Raw genomic sequence first — 14,670 nt, 5'->3', positions numbered from 1 at the left:
GAAACTGGTCAATAACAACAGGTAATCAACAACAACAACAAAAAAAAATGAGAGGAAAGAGGAGCAGCTTGAATAAATCTTAATTAATTGCTTAAATGACTGAGTTTGCTCTACTTGTCAAAAGATTCATCAGAAAGGCTCCCCTTCCTTCAGATTTATTTCTGTAACACTGCTATATTTCCCCCACAAAAAGACTGCCAGATTTCCCACCTGTTTCTGAGGTTATAATCATTTCTTTGTTCCCATCACACAAAAATACAACAAAACTATAAAATGTATTACAAAAACAAAGTAAATCTCGGGATCAGAAAGACAAGTTCTTCTCTTTCTCTGATAAATGTGAATAATGAAGTATAACAACATAGGGGAGGAGAAAGGATTGTGCTGAGTCTTTGGATCCCATAAAGCAAACACAGAAATAAAGGTATTAGTGAAGTCATAGATCTTCATTCTTCCTCTTGTTGATATAATTAAAATAAAATAAAATAAATTAAATTAAAATAAAATAAGATGTGTTAAAAGACTGGTGATGGGGACATAAGCTTGGGAGACATTATCTCAAAAGAATAACATATCACTTAACGATCAAGAACCCTAAGATTATAAAATAGGAAAAAATTAGCTCATGTTCAGCTGCACAGATATGGGCAGATAACAATGTGTCACTCTAAGACTGTCATCCTAGAGCTGATACTTGGACCTTGATTCATTCCTTTTGCTTTGTTCAGTCCCAGCCTTGTACAATTATCAAAACAAAAACAAAAGATTAAATCAATCATTTTCTGTGCTTAAATTTTCCAGTCTGGTTGGAGACAAAGCACCGTAAATAGTGAGCAGATCTGTGAGTAAGAAAAACTTGAGTTCAAATTCCAACTTGGATAAATATTGACTGTGTCACTCTGGACTATTCATTTATACTCTCAATACCTTGGTCAACTTGGTTAAGATCACAAATTCTAGAATACTTGTTAACGTCAATTAGTGGAGAATTTTCTCACTGAGAATTATTCTCTAAGTCAATATAGATATATACTAGAAACTGGTCTATAAAAATATAATTTATTCTCTTTCCCACTTAATGGGAATACAATTTATATTAACTGTGGTAGGCATCACATGGTAGAGTGGAAACACCAGTAGGCTAATAATAGAAGGCAAGGACTTCTATTTCCCGCCTACCTATGTAACCTTAGGCATGTCACAGACCACTCCAGGCCAGTGTTTCTCCATCTGTACAATGGGAGTGGTAATCCTTATATTTTCTATCTGACCTCACAAATTGTGAAGATAAACCTTTTGTGATCTTAAAATAATTAGGTTAATTTGGATTATTATTATTTGAAAAATGAAGGGTTTGGCCTCAGTAATTTCTAAGATTCTACAGGATTTTCTTAGGGAACAAATTTAGTCATCTTTCTTCAATTATTTTTAGGGAAGGGTAGACACAACTAGAAAAATGTTTGCCATGTGCTTTAAAGTCTGTTAACTCCTCAGTGCAGATCTATACCTTGTAGTCTTAAAGGACTGGTACTTGGAAGACTGAGAAATGTAGTGATTTTCTTGTGGTCATAAAACTGGTATGTGGCAGAGATGGGATCTGAACCCAAGTTTGATCACTTGAGCAACATCACAATTCTGTTAGTTTGTTAATTATGTGGCTAGAATATTCTTGAGCAGCTGTATTTATCTCGCAATAAAGCTAGATTCACAAAAGATTCTCCTGCCATTGAGCACTTTTCAGTCATCTCTCTTAATCACAGAAGACAAATAGAAGATTACAAATGACAGGATCATTTTCATAGGATCTTCAGGACAAAGGGAAGAAAATGGGCATTTTTTGAGTAACTGCTATGTATTAGGCACTATGCTATGCAATTTGCAAACATTATCTCATTTAATCCTTTCAATAGCCCTGAGAGGTATGAGTTATTATTATCCACTTTACAGTTAGGGAAATTAAGGCAGGTAAAAGTTATATGCTCAGGCTTATACTACTAGTAAAGTTCTAAAGTTGAATTTGAACTTAGGTCTTCCTAACTTCAATAGTTGCTCTAATCCTACTGGGTTATTCATTTTTTTTCCTAGAAAATTGTTCAGAATGGTGTAGAGTTTATATTACTATGGATGGGGATGATGGATTGGGAGAAGGTAGGGAAACAAACTGCTTAGTAAAGGAAATTCTAGGGAATCTAAAAAAATTTATGTATGGCAGCAGAAAGTGGAAATAGCAAACTGCTAGTTCAATGAACTTTTCCCATGATTTATTGTCTAAGAATTGAATAAGTTGCCTTGAGAAGTGATGGATTTGGCTTTTTTGGACTTCCAGCAGAGGCTAGATGACCACTTGTCAGAAAAGTACAATGGAAATTTGTGTGTGTATGTGGGGGGGAAGGGGGAGGAGGAGGTTCTAAATGGCTGAAATCCCTTCCAAATCAGAATTTTATGACTCAATGAGTTCCTGAAATTCAGCTTTTAATTTTAATTTCACATTAATCTCCCTAAACTTGGTTAATTTACCAACTTCCATTTTAATAATTTTATTTATTATGAATTTAACAAATAATAAACAAGTTGAAGATTTCCATGAACAAAGCAGAATAAAGAGAATTTAGACATGCAAGTGCAAATCTATATAACAAATCTGTTTTCTTCTTCCTCCAAGTATACAACAAATTCAATGGCTTGCTGTACATTGCCTCTGCCTGGCAATTTCACTTTCAATACCAAGTACATTGACCTTGACAACTAATCTTTCTTGTATCATGATTTTATCTACATCCTCAACCCAACACTGTCAGCCATATGCTATAGCTGAATTATCTCCTTTCCTCCCTTAAAAGAGATTTCAACTACTACAAAATACAGATAGGGTAAAAAACAAACAACAAACACAACTATTTCGATAGTCAGTACCAATAAGTAAGAATCTCAGAATTCTTTCAAGAACCCTTCTAGAACAGACAAGCTACAATAACTCCTATTGATCAAATGAGATTTCAGCCTTCTACAAAGATAACTCTCAAGTCTGGAGATCAAGACAAGAAATATTTTCTGAGGAATTTTGTACACCACCCCAAAGAGTATGTGGAAAGCATTCTTCAAGAGGCTTGGGCAAGTTTAAAATAATCTGAAAAACATATGGAGCTTTTAATACTGCCTCATCTGAAATTAAATTGACTTTTTATTTGTCAAAACATAAAAACAGGGAGAATACTGTTCATTGGCCTACACACACCAGAAAAGAAAGCTGTTTTTCCAAGAGGCTAGACTCCTCAAGCATTTTAGAGATAATTCAGAAAGTTTAGAGGGAGGTTAAGGTTTGGAGCAATTAAAACCACTATGAAAAGCAGATACAAAGTTATACCTGAATCCTCATATTAACTTATAAAAATTGGATTTTGTTTTTGCTTTTTTTTTCCCCAAAGGAAGCAAAAAAGCTAACACAAAATAAAGCATGGTATAATTACCTGCATGAGCAGATAGCGGGGAGTGTGGACGAGGCAATGCTGGTGACTGACCATTTCCTATTAAGCTTTTCCGGTTACTCGTTCGGCAACTGAAAGAAAAAGTAAAGAAATGAAATAGAATGAAAGGAGGGAAAAATTCACGCTTTAAAATAAAAATTTATTCTCTAACATATATAAGCAGATTTAAAGAAGACTCATAAGCTATTTCCTATGCTATTAACGAAGTGCTGCCAACCAAACACATCACCAGATACATTTTCAGAGTGATTACATCTTGCCTTCATTTATTTTTTTCTCCCAATTATATATAAACAAAATTTTTTTAACATTCTTTTAAAAAATCTTGAGCTCCAAATTTTCTCCCTTCTTGAGAAGGCAATCATTTTGTTATAGATTATATATGTGTAATCAAATTATATCTCGTCCATTGGAAAATAAAACTGATTAATAAACTATAACATCATTAATAGTGTTCATCATAAGTGGAGCTACAATAAAAAGGTGATTGTTTTTATTCTTAAAGTATGTGACATATTCTATCCAGATAATAAATTTAGTTTTCAAATCAATCACAAAACATCTTTGTTTACATATAATTTCTAACATGAAATCATGTGCAATGAAGAGCAATGACTTATCAATCTTGCAGTGATACACTAATTAAAAATCTAATTATTCAAACAAAATTCACATCTGTGCCTTTTTGTCAATAGAACAGATGATGTCTTCTAAGATATATGTAATCTGTCACTTTTTAAAAATTCTTGTATACTGAATTTTAATTCATAGTACTTCCCTTTCAGTTAATTGATAGATATCACCATAGTAAGTTCAAACTTTTATCAGAATATCAGAAAGAAGGTCTTTAAAATAAAACAAAACAAAACAAAATAAAACATGTGGGCCCTATTGATTTTAATCCATGTCATCAATTTTCCTCAACACCCAGATAAAAGAGTTAGATAAATGTATCTTCTGGTTTTATATGTAATAGAACAAAGGTAGAAATGCCTATTCTGGTTGGCCTCTAGGTAGATCCCACCAGCCCTCCCCTCTACCCCCCAAGGTAGGAATGACCCAAATGATGGATGGCAAAAACAACTTTCACTTTTTTGCATCTGCTTGAGTCATAGACAGAGTGTAGTTAGAACTCAGGTCCCCTGTTTGTAGATAAAAGCAGAAAAAAAAAAAAGAAAGAAAGAAACTTGTTCACAGAATTAAAAGGTTATTTCTATATTAAGAGAGCATAGAATAATGAGGGATAACAAAACTGTTTCATTTAGCTCACAGCACCTATAGTGAAGGTCACTTCTCTGAGGCTCCCCCCATCACTAAGTGATTGACTGATTGACATAGACTCCCGCCTTCTGAAAGTAGTCTCAGCTAGCCTTGTGACTGATTTATGGAAAAAAAAAAAAAAAAAAAAAAAGGACTGGTTTGTTGTTGTTCTTGTTGTTTTTAAGATCTATGTTGAGTCACCACCTGATTTCACCTTTGGAAGTTTTAGAGACTGAGTGTCCAGGCATTCCTGTATACTGCAGTCGTATTACCTATTTGAAACAGAGAATATTGAGAGGAAGACAAACAAGATGGTGTGAAAGACTTCAAATGTGTAACCGTTTGTTAATTGGTTGGAGAAATTGGAAATGATTAGCCTGAAGAAGAAAAGGTGGGCATGGGGGGAAGGGGAGGGATGATAGCTATTTTCAGGTATTTAAAAGGTTCTATTATGAAAAAGGGATTAAGTTGTCTTGCTTCACTCAAGAGGCAGCTAGTGGTGGGTAAGAGTGCTAGCTAGTCCTAAAGTCAGGAAGCTCTGAATTCAAAACCAATTTTAGACATTTAATGGATATTGGATTGAACATGTATTTTAATATATATAACATATATTGGATTGCTTGCCATCTAGGGAAGGGAGTGGGTAGAAGGAGAGGAAAATATGAAACACAAGGCTATGCAAGGGTCAATATTGAAAAGTTATCCACACATATGTTTTGAAAATAAAAAGTTTTAAATAAAAAAATAAAAAAGTAAAAAACAAAAAATAAGCTGCATGAGCCTGAGCAAGATACTTAATTTCTGTCTGCTTCAGTTTCCTCAACTGAAAACAAGGATAAGAATATCTGTTACATATCTCTCAGAGTTGTTAAGATTAAATCAGGCAATATTTGGGATAATATTTAAAAACTGCTCAACATAATGCCTGGAATATAGTAAGGACTTAATAAGTGTCTGTTCTCTTTCTGTCTTTCCTTCTTTCCTTCCTTCCCTCTTTTCCTATCCTTCCTTCTTTCCTTATGAAAAGGCAGCTTTAGCTTTGATATAAGAAAAAACTTCTCAACACCAAGAAATATCAAAGACTTTGATAGACTATAAGTTCCCTGCAACTGTACTTCTTTACGTAAAGATTAAATGACCATATATTAAAGACAGGAAATACTTATTCATATGCAGGTTGGACTGGCCTGTTTCTGAGATTTCTTCTAACTTTGATATTCTATGATTCTGAAATGTCTTTAATACATAATATATATATATATTCATTATCACAACAAATTTCTCGTACATATATATGTACAATAAGATATGTATATACACAACATGCACACACATAATATATACACATCGCTATACATGTTACAAATATACATATCACATGGGCATACATATATGTGTATATGCACATTCAGTATGTATATACTACATATGAGGGAAGAATAAGCAACTAACGTGCAAGAAGCTATCAGATCAGTACTACTTGAAGAAATGTTTTATGATAATGAAATATGTGCTTTAGACATTTGTAGTTTACATAAACATAGACACTGTACCTTTATGTGTATATCTTTATATTATATAAAAATGTATATGCACACACATATGTAATTAAAAACCTCTTTTGATAGCATTACCTAATTTTATTGTTCCTCTTAGAGTTTTCAGTACCTCCTAGTATTGTTTGTGAGTTTAATTAAGATCACATTTACTCTTTCAAAGGTTGTTAATGAAGTTGTTAAATAAGACTGGACCCTTGATGCTTAATTATAAGTGTAGTTTTGTGATGCAGATTCTTTTCTATTAAGAATTAGACTAGTTTAATGCATAATCTTTACATCAGAGGCCATCATTTTTAACAAATCAGAATGTTATATGTTTTGTGTTCATACAAACTGAATGTCTCTTGTGGTAGAATGTTAAATACCAACTTACTGACATTAATGAAAAGAATGGATAATGTTGATGAATTTTATAAAATCCTACATATTTTGTCTCTAAATAACACAAGAGCAAATTCCTTACAAGAAAGGCTAATTGCTATTAAAAACAGCAAAGGAAGGCTGTGTTGATGTTTTTTACTTAACATTTAGCATCTGGTTCAGTCATTTATAAAGATTTCATTTTGACAGTCTTAATTATTAATATTTATGTTTATAATGCAGATAAATAAGAAATGTGAACTGCTATTGATGCAAGATTAAGTGTGCTGATGACAGCATTTTTACACAAAAGAATTATTAAATTTGGTGGGAGGATTGTCAATGACATGTTGACTTAGTTGAAGCAAAGGATTAAGAAAAGAGCTTTCTTACATGAATAATCACTGCAAACAAAAACTGGATTTTCCAAAGTACACCTGGGAGAACTAATATATTCTAAAGGCCAAATACAAAAGTCAACACTACAAAAAAAAAAAAAAAAGACAAAAACACAGTATGAATTTTACGTTTTCAATGTAGTCATTATTGAAAATAAGGAAAATGATAATTTCAATAATATCAATAATATGTTAAAGAGAGTAAGAGGAAATAAGAATGACTTAAAAAGAGATCTGATTACTGTGTTCAGAGGGGTTCAATTTAAATTACAAAAATTATACATAACAAACAAAATTACAGATAAATCATGTTTGCCTTCTCCATAAAGATTTATCTTTACAAATGTATAGTTCAAGTCTAATTCTCATAAGAGGAATTAACTGCTACTTTTTATGAATTCCCTTGTAACTAAAAACAGATTCTTCAAGAGTTTAACAATGTGTTTTAAGTTTTCAACTTTTACTGTGAATACTATAATAAAAATAAATAACATTTATGTAAGACATTAAAGTTTGCAAAGCAATATATCTAGCGTGTGTGTATATATGTATCTACTATCCCATCTAAGCCTCACAAAAACATGCAACTTAGTTTCTATTATTGTTTTACAGATGAGAGACCCAAGGTTAAAAGGGGTTAACTGACTTGCCTAATTTATCACAACTAAAAAAAGTATCTGTAATTACACTTGTGGTTTAGTCATCTCAGTTATATCTCTGCCTCTTTGTGGCTCCATTTGGGGTTTTCTCAGCAAAGATATTGGAGTGGTTTGCCATTTTCTTCTCTAGCTCATTGGACAGATGAGGAAACACAACTAGAAATTTTCTGAGGCTATATTTGAACTCACAAAGTGTCTGACTTGAGACTCAGGGCTTTGTGCAGTATGGCATCACCTAGCTGCCAGTAATAAAAAATAGCTAATATTTAAATAGTCCTTACAATTCACAAAAGTTAGCTTTAGTGTTGACATAAGATGGCATGTAGGAGACACTATGTCAAGCACTTTACTCTTAGTATCCCATTTGATCCTCAGAAAAACTCTGGGAGATGGGTGCTCATTTTACACATGAGGAAACTGAGACAAACACGGTAAAGTGCCTTGACCAAGTTCATACAGCTAGTAAGTGGTCTTCCTGACTCCAGACCTAGCTCTCTATCTACTACACCATCTTGTTGCCCCATAAATGCCTGAGGTAGAATTAAAATTCAGATATTCTTAACTTTCATAATTTTATCTAATACAGCAAATACTCTGGGTCCTTTCTCTTTAATAGGGGAATGGGTTGGGGGGAAAGGAGTCAGGAACAGAAGGGGAAAGGGAAAATAAGTATAAAGTAGCTATTATGTGTCAGGCTACTTGCTAAATGCTTTACAAATATTATCTCATTTGACTCTCACAACAACTCTACAAAAGGTAGCTGCTATTATTAGTACCTTTTTTTACAGCTGAAAAAAATGAGGCAGACAAAAGCACTTTAACTGACTTACCCCAAATCACACAATTACAAAGGATCAGAGCTAAATCTTTAGCTCTGAGGTTCACAACTCCAGGCCCAATACTATCTGTTCTGCTGAGACCTGGAACAAACCCTACAACCACTCAAAAACATGATCAATTTAATTTAAACATATTCATTTCAGGCTGAAAAAAGAATTCCTTATATTTTAGCCAAGGTTGCTATAGATGTGTTTTTTGCTTCATTAACCTCAACCTCACTAGCCACCCCTACTCAAAGTAAGGAAAGCACAGGTGATGTCCTCCCTAATAAAACAGGAACAATATTTCCATTGTGGCAGGAAATCTCTGGCTGATTTGCATAATTTGCCTGTGTCCAGCACTGAAATACATACAGGTTTATCTTGTGCTGCATTAATGTTGGAGGATAACACTTCTGTATACTCAGTTATATTCAATCCCAATTGCATTCTGGACTTTCCTTCCCTAAAAAAAAAAGTCATCTTTGACTCTCCTATTTTCCCCCTCCTTTCTGCATTATTAGATCCTACAGATTCTACCTTCATTATTATCACTCATTTACATCCCTATTCCTTCCTCCCCATACAGTTTACTATCCAGTCTCTTTGCCTTCAGGCAATCCCCCCTCTAATCCATTTACACAACTGCCAAAGTCATTTTTTTGCTGCTCAGGGATGACAACATTATCCTCTGCTCAGAAACCATCAGTGGTTTCCCATCATTCTAGCTTCTTGACCTGGCATTTTATAATAACAGATCATAGCTGACATTTATGTAGCATTATACAAATTTACAAAGAGCTTGACACCCATTATCTCCATTTGGGCCACACACCAAGCCAGTGAGGTAGGTGCTACAAATAACATGTTTATCTCCTTTTTAGTCAGTGAGGGAATGGAGGCTGAGGAAAGGGGTGAAGATGTTTGGACCAAGACTTTTACCTTTTTGGGGATTGAGGTGTAGGGGCACTTCTCAAAAGTGCTTCCTTCTTCTTTGGAAATTGAAGAGTAATTTTAAAAAAAATGTCATTTGCTAAGAACAATTGAGGTTGTAAAGTAAAATATTTCTTGAATTGGAAAAGTATTAATATCCTTATTAAGAACAAAATAAAGTATTTCCCTGAAAAACCTAAATTCAAACTGAAATATGCAAGAGGAAGATTAAAAGCAAGATTAAAAAGATATAAATATAGGAGATTGAAAACAGCAAATACAATGGAAGGAGGACAGAAGTGAGTGAACATGTTTAAGGATTTATTATCTTTCATTCACCTATGGCCTCTCTGTTAGAAGAAAACGTTGAGAAAAACCAAGTAGTCACTGAAATATTTTGTTTCCTTAAACAAATATCCATACCACTCCCACTACCTTCCAGATAAAGGAACAAAGTTGAGTACATGAGAGGCATCCACAGTAAGGTGGGCAGGGAGGGAGCTGACTTAAGAATCATAAGAGATCTGGATTCAAATCCTAATTTTGACAGAATCTAGTTAAGTGATTCTGATCAAGTAACAATCTCTTAATGTCCCAAATAATTCTCTAAAATTACAAGTTATAGAGAGATATTGACTGGTCTGCCTTATTAGGAGTTGTCTAACCTGATGAGTTCATACAGATCCAGTTTAAATCAAAATAAATGAATGAATTAGTGAATGAAAAATAAGGAAATGAATGAGGGAATAAATAAATAAGTGGGGTTTTTTTGTGTGTGTTTGAATAGTTTCAGTTGGTCTTGTTCCACTTTCTATGACCTCATTTGGGCTTTTTCCTGGCAAAGATATTGTCAAGTTTGTCATTTCCCTCCCCAGCTCATTTGATTGATGAGAAAACTGAGACATTCAGTAACTAGCCAGGATCACACAGCTAATAATTGTCTGAGGCCACATTCGAACTCAGATTTTCCTGACTCTAAGACTAAGAGTCTTCAGTGCTTCACTTAGCTATCCAAATACACATATATAGAAAAATACTATTTGTTTAAGGAATTGGCATTTTGGAGGAGGTGGGGCACAAAAAGTACCATTAAAGGTCCATATTTAGTTAAGTGTCATAGAAAAGAATATTAATTTGAACTTTTTGGATTTTTGTTGTTTTTTGTTTGGGTTTTTTGGTCATTGGTATTTTAAGATTAGAAATTCTATTCTGCATAAAATATATAATAAAAGCTACTTATTTTCTTCTTTAAAGTTATACCATATAGTAATTTGAATATATTTCAATACAGGGACTAGAATTAATAGTTTTAAATTATGGTTTGTGGCTTAAACCATAATATCCTATAGTTCAACATAGGATCTATGTGAGCTCATTTTGGGGAGCACTTATACAATACAGGCTAAGCTTCAACACATTTGGTTCCCCAAATTCAGATATGCTAAATATCAATATGCTATGTAACATCCCATGAAATAAATAAAAGCTCATGATGACACCAAAAGCCAAACAAAACAAGCACAAAAAACAAAAACAAAAACAAAAAACAAACAAAAAACCCACTTTATGTCAGAATTCATTACTTTCAAAGAAAAAAAAAGAGCTGGGCTTCTTTCTAGTTTCTTTCAAGATCTAGTCCTGATCTTGACACTCCTGTCTAACCTTTGGACTTAACTGGAGCATAAAAATTATTATATCATATGTTAAAATACATGAGAAAAATTAAATGGATTGTGCCTCCCTTCCCCCAGCCAAATATAGTATTCTCATCAAGATCTAAGAATCAGAGATAGGGACTAGAATTATGATTTATTCCCTCCCACTTTTTTTCGGAGGCAATTGGATCACACAGCTAGGAAGTGTTATGTGTCTGAAACCAGATTTGAACTCAGGTCCTCCTGACTTCAGAGCTGGTGCTCTATCCACTGCACATCAAACTGCTCTACAATTATGATTTTTAATGATAATAAGAAACTCCTCCAAAAGGAGGAAAGTCCCTCTAGGAATGCAGTGGGCACCTTCTTTGCAATGTAAAATCTTGGAAAGCACTAGGAGATTTTAAGATTTTTGCAGGATCAAATTTGAATCCAAATTCTTGGGGTTCTGAGGATAGATCTCCAACCATTGTGCAACAAAGCTTCTAGGTTAATTAGTAGGAGAGAATTCAATTAGTAGCTTTTAGTAATAGGATTGATGCAAAGGGAGCTGGAATGTACCATTAGATGAGGGAGTTCTTCCATGGTGGAAACTCCTCCAGGTGATTGCCTAAGATTTGGTAGAAAAGTTCTAGGGAGTTACCTGAAAAATAGAAGCCAAGTCTAGGTCTGCTAGTCTAAGCAAGACGGGAATACAGATTTTTCTTAACTCCAAGCTTAGCACTGAATTCACCACCACTTATCCATTATCTCTACAAATAACTTCAAATTTCTCCTTGGAAAAGACTAGGATTCAAATTCTAGCTCTAACAAAATCACATTGGGACAGGACATTTACCCTTCCTTGGATTGGACTCATTTTTTTTGATAACTCACAAACTATAATGGTTGGATTAGAGATTTGTTCATTGTTCTCCACTCGAATGATCCCCAAATCTTTGTCTCTTCCTGGGTCAGTAGAAACAGAAGTAAGGCTGGGGAGAAATCCCCTTAGGTCTGAAGTCAAGAAAGGTCTGAGTTCAAATCCAACCTTAGATACTTACTAGTTGTAAGATTCTGGGCAACCCTGTTTGCCTTAGTTTCCTCATCTGTCAAATGAGTTGGAGAAGGACATGACAAACCAGTCCAGTACCTCAGTCAAGAAAAACCCAATGGGAATCAGTTAGAATTAGATATGAATCAAAACAAGAAACAGACTGTGATATGGGATATTTGACACCCATGACACAAGGAGAATTACCCTCTGTGCATTAGGATGTCACAGATGAAAAGATAGTTAAGGTGGAGAAACATTGGGGAGTGGCAAAAGCAGTCATAAGGAAGTTTCTTATTTATATGAACGGCCTTTGGCACAGGAGTATTATGAAAACTGAACAGGCTAACCACACCTTTTCACTACTTCACTCACAGCTGTTATTCTCCAATAAGAAGCAGAAAAGTTTCACTGGGATCTAACTTTATAGCCTCTAACTTAAGGCAAATAACACTTTTCTGGCAAATAGAAAAGAAAATTTATTCCATTTATTTTACCTTCTCTGCCACCTAGATCATGTAGTCTACAGGATAGGGAGGAAATAGATTACAAAAGTGAGGTGGACCTAGACATAACATATTTTGTCTAGGAGTGCCCAACTATTTTTTTTCCTTGCTTATAGAATCAGCAGGCTCAAGGCCAGTCCAGTTAGTTACTTGTGGTTTGAGAGATTCTGTGGGGCCTTTAAAACTGTAACACATCTGGTTCTACGCAGGCCACCACCTAACAGGAGAACATTTTAATCACTGTCTCCCCAGGTTCACCAAAGCCTCTGAGACTTATAAGGCCATGACCTTCTGTTAAGGTTATAAAATCCAGTTCCATTCTCAAAATAACATTCATTCTGAGACTTGAATACTAATCAACTCTGATAATGTCCAGGTAATTTCAGGGAGGGGAAAAGCCCACTGGCAGTAATTTTTATATTCACAGCTGACTACAAAGGCCAGCACTCAATTGGACATATGGTCTTTAACTAGGGATGTTTGAGGGTCCTTAATAACATAATGAGTAAGGCGAGAAGAGTTCCAACAATTCTGGGAAGCTGGTCTATAATTTATTAATACATCTTGATAGAGGATCTCATTTACAGAAATAAATTGACGTAGGAGGCTAATGAGACACCAAAGCTTTACCATACGTGAACATCTGCTAACTTTTGCTACAGTGTATGAAGTATTACCATCCATTATACAAGAAGTGTTACGAAGCAATGATGAATTTTTTTAGAACTGTTCTGCACATACTTGATTAAGTTGGGGCTTATGGCAAATTAAATGCACACAAATCAACACAGATATAATACTTTTAAAAATGAAAATTGGTGATGTATAAGTAAGGAAATGACTCTCTGGTCAAGTTTTCCTCCTGGGAATACTTTACAATGTTAAGGATGTAGAATTTCATTAGTGCTAATACTCTTCCTTCCCTTCAGATTAAGCACAACCTTTAAAAAAAAAAAAAAAAAAAAAAAAAGCTATAGCTAGAAATTGAATCATCCCTCATAGAATCAGGTGTTTAGCTAAACAAGTTCTTATTTGATAGAGCTGTAGTATCTTGCTGGGCCCATGCCTTAAGTCTTTCCAATCTGGTAGGACCTAGCTAGAGTTGGTGCTCTATATCCTAAGTTTTCAATAGTTAATAGTAACAATAAATAATATTAACAAACATCTGTGTGGTGCTTTAAGATTTGCACAGCATTTTAAATATGTTATCTCATTTAAAATTTTCAATTCATCCTGTGAGGTAGGCACTATTATTATCCCCATTTTACAGATGAAGAAACTAAAGGCTAAGAAGTCAATTGGTTTGAACAAAGTTACCTAGCTAGTATATAATTAAGGCACTATTAGAACTCAGGTCTACTTCACTCCTAGCTCCAGAGAAAGCTCTATCTGTTATAATTACCAGCTTTTCTTCTAGGAAGAACTTCCAGGTCAAAAGAAGAATTAAAATGGAAGACTTGGGTGGGGCGGATAGGGGGAGGGTCCTCTAAGGATAGGAGAGGGTGGGGAGAGACTGAAAGATAAGAACACACTTTAGGAACAGACATTCATCTTCTAAATTTTAAGGAAAAGCCAATGAAAAAAATATAGTTTTGCATGCAAAGTAGGGATTCCACAATCACCTCAATCAACAGATATGATTTGCTTTTTATAAATAAGGATTTCTATTAATTTAAGATATCATTTAAAAGTGAAAACTTAGGTTAGGAAGGGATTGGCATGACTGGCTAATCAACAAGCTAACCATATCTCTGGGGACTTTAAATAATGGGATAAAGTCTAGTAGTTTTTCAATTAAGTTCTGGACCTGCAAATAGTAGATTTCCAGTTTGAAACATCTCTCTTGGAAGAAAAGAGTTTATATTTATTAATGGTTGTTAAATTTGGTGTTTTTTTAAATTAAAAAAAAAAACCTAAAAAGTCACCTAGCCAAATGTTTCTGAACAAAGAGCTTCTCACTAATTATACTTGCTCAGCCTTCATCTCCCCATTGTTTAAGCTTAG

At 34.1% G+C, this 14,670-nt stretch overlaps 1 protein-coding gene across 6 annotated transcripts in view; it reads right to left on the bottom strand.

Moving 5' to 3' along the window:
• MAST4 (microtubule associated serine/threonine kinase family member 4) overlaps positions 1-14,670 on the bottom strand; it is an 802,919-nt gene that overhangs the window by 133,577 nt on the left and 654,672 nt on the right. For all 6 annotated transcript variants that reach the window (XM_051991523.1, XM_051991531.1, XM_051991539.1 and 3 more), the window contains one exon: positions 3,468-3,556. In XM_051991523.1, the coding sequence (XP_051847483.1) occupies positions 3,468-3,556 (89 nt within the window). The remainder of the gene's footprint in view (positions 1-3,467; positions 3,557-14,670) is intronic.

Source organism: Antechinus flavipes, chromosome 1, assembly GCF_016432865.1.
Source record: "Antechinus flavipes isolate AdamAnt ecotype Samford, QLD, Australia chromosome 1, AdamAnt_v2, whole genome shotgun sequence".
NCBI classification, from domain to species: domain Eukaryota; kingdom Metazoa; phylum Chordata; class Mammalia; order Dasyuromorphia; family Dasyuridae; genus Antechinus; species Antechinus flavipes.
Note: the sequence above shows the minus strand (reverse complement) of the source record. Positions and strands in the feature narration are given on the sequence as shown.